The 1,645-nt window shown below is 35.5% G+C and overlaps 1 protein-coding gene across 8 annotated transcripts in view; it reads left to right on the top strand.

Annotated features, from left to right (window-relative positions):
- The window catches only part of SGK3 (serum/glucocorticoid regulated kinase family member 3), a 120,044-nt gene that overhangs the window by 105,067 nt on the left and 13,332 nt on the right, over positions 1-1,645 (top strand). For all 8 annotated transcript variants that reach the window (XM_024126997.3, XM_007130856.4, XM_007130858.4 and 5 more), the window contains one exon: positions 1,104-1,190. In XM_024126997.3, the coding sequence (XP_023982765.1) occupies positions 1,104-1,190 (87 nt within the window). The remainder of the gene's footprint in view (positions 1-1,103; positions 1,191-1,645) is intronic.

Here is a 1,645-nt window from a genome sequence, read left to right as displayed (position 1 = left end):
GACTCTTTTTGAATTATGGTTTTCTCAGGGTATATGCCCAGTAGTGGGATTGCTGGGTCGTATGGTAGTTCTATTTGTAGTTTTTTAAGGACCCTCCGTACTGTTCTCCATAGTGGCTGTATCAATTTACCTTCCCACCAACAGTGCAAGAGGGTTCCCTTTTCTCCACACCCTCTCCAGCATTTATTGTTTGTAGACTTTTTGATGATGGCCATTCTGACTGGTGTGAGGTGATACCTCATTGTAGTTTTTGATTTGCATTTCTCTAATGATTAGTGATGTTGAGCATCCTTTCATGTGTTTGTTGGCACTCTGTGTATCTTCTTTGGAGAAATGTCTATTTAGGTCTTCTGCCCTTTTTTGGATTGGGTTGTTTGTTTTTTTGACATTGAGCTGCATGAGGTGCTTGTATATTTTGGAGGTTAATCCTTTATCAGTTGCTTCGTTTGCAAATATTTTCTCCCATTCTGAGGGTTGTCTTTTCATCTTGTTTATAGTTTCCTTTGCTGTGCAAAAGCTTTTAAGTTTCATTATGTTCCATTTACTAGTTCATGATTTTTGTTGTTATGCTTAGTGGAAAAGAGTCCACCTCAAAGGTTCCACACTGCATGATTCCATTAGATAACATTCTCGAAATGTCAAAACTATAGAGATGGAGAACAGATTAGTGGTTGCAAGGGGACAGGGACTGAGGGAATAGGGGAGTTCAAAGATAAAGGGATAGCATGAGAGAGAGTTCCTTTGTTCCTGTGGGATGATGGACGTTCTCTGTCTGATAGTGGTGGTAGTTACACGAATCTATACATCTCTGTTGCATAGGGCTACACATACACACACACAAATGCGTGCATGTAAAATAGTGAAAACTGAATAAAGTTGGCAGTCTAGTTATCAGTATTATACCAATATCAGTTTCCTGATTTTGACACTACTACAGTTATATAAGATGTCAGCATTGGGGGAAGCTGGGGGAAGGGGACATAGAACTCTGTACTGTTTTTGCAATTTCCTTTTAATCTATGATATTTCAAAATCCAATGGTTTTAATAAGTGTCAATTTATGTCCATGCATTCTTTTATCTTACTGCCCGTGTATTTGTCAGGGACATGTTGTCTTAACAGATTTTGGGCTTTGTAAAGAAGGAATTGCTATTTCTGACACCACAACAACATTTTGTGGGACACCAGAGGTAAGAAATATGTCTCATTCATGTACTCATGTATAAAATGCAAAAATGAATCACAAATTGTATATATAAAATTTGAAATCAGAAAAGTAGAGTAAAAATATTTTCAGCTTCCAGCCAGCTGGAAATATCTGATAATCATCCCTTCTGAACATTTAAAGTTTATTGATAGTTGATATTTTTTTAACTGTGATTTTGAGATACCACAGATAACCCAACAAAGATAAATTATGCTTACTTGTTTTTAATGTTAAAAGTTTACCTTATTTCTTCAAACATTTGATTACATTTCTAATTCTTAAAACAAAAAAAAAATCATGAATCAGTGATGAAAATGTCCAAAAATTAATTGAGGTAATATTGGGACAACTCTGTGAATATGTTAACAGCCATTGAATTGTATACTTTAAATGGGTGAATGGCGTGGTATGCGAATATAGTAATAAAGCTGGTTTTTT

The sequence above is a fragment of the Physeter macrocephalus genome, chromosome 15, assembly GCF_002837175.3.
Source record: "Physeter macrocephalus isolate SW-GA chromosome 15, ASM283717v5, whole genome shotgun sequence".
Taxonomy (NCBI): domain Eukaryota; kingdom Metazoa; phylum Chordata; class Mammalia; order Artiodactyla; family Physeteridae; genus Physeter; species Physeter macrocephalus.
Note: the sequence above shows the minus strand (reverse complement) of the source record. Positions and strands in the feature narration are given on the sequence as shown.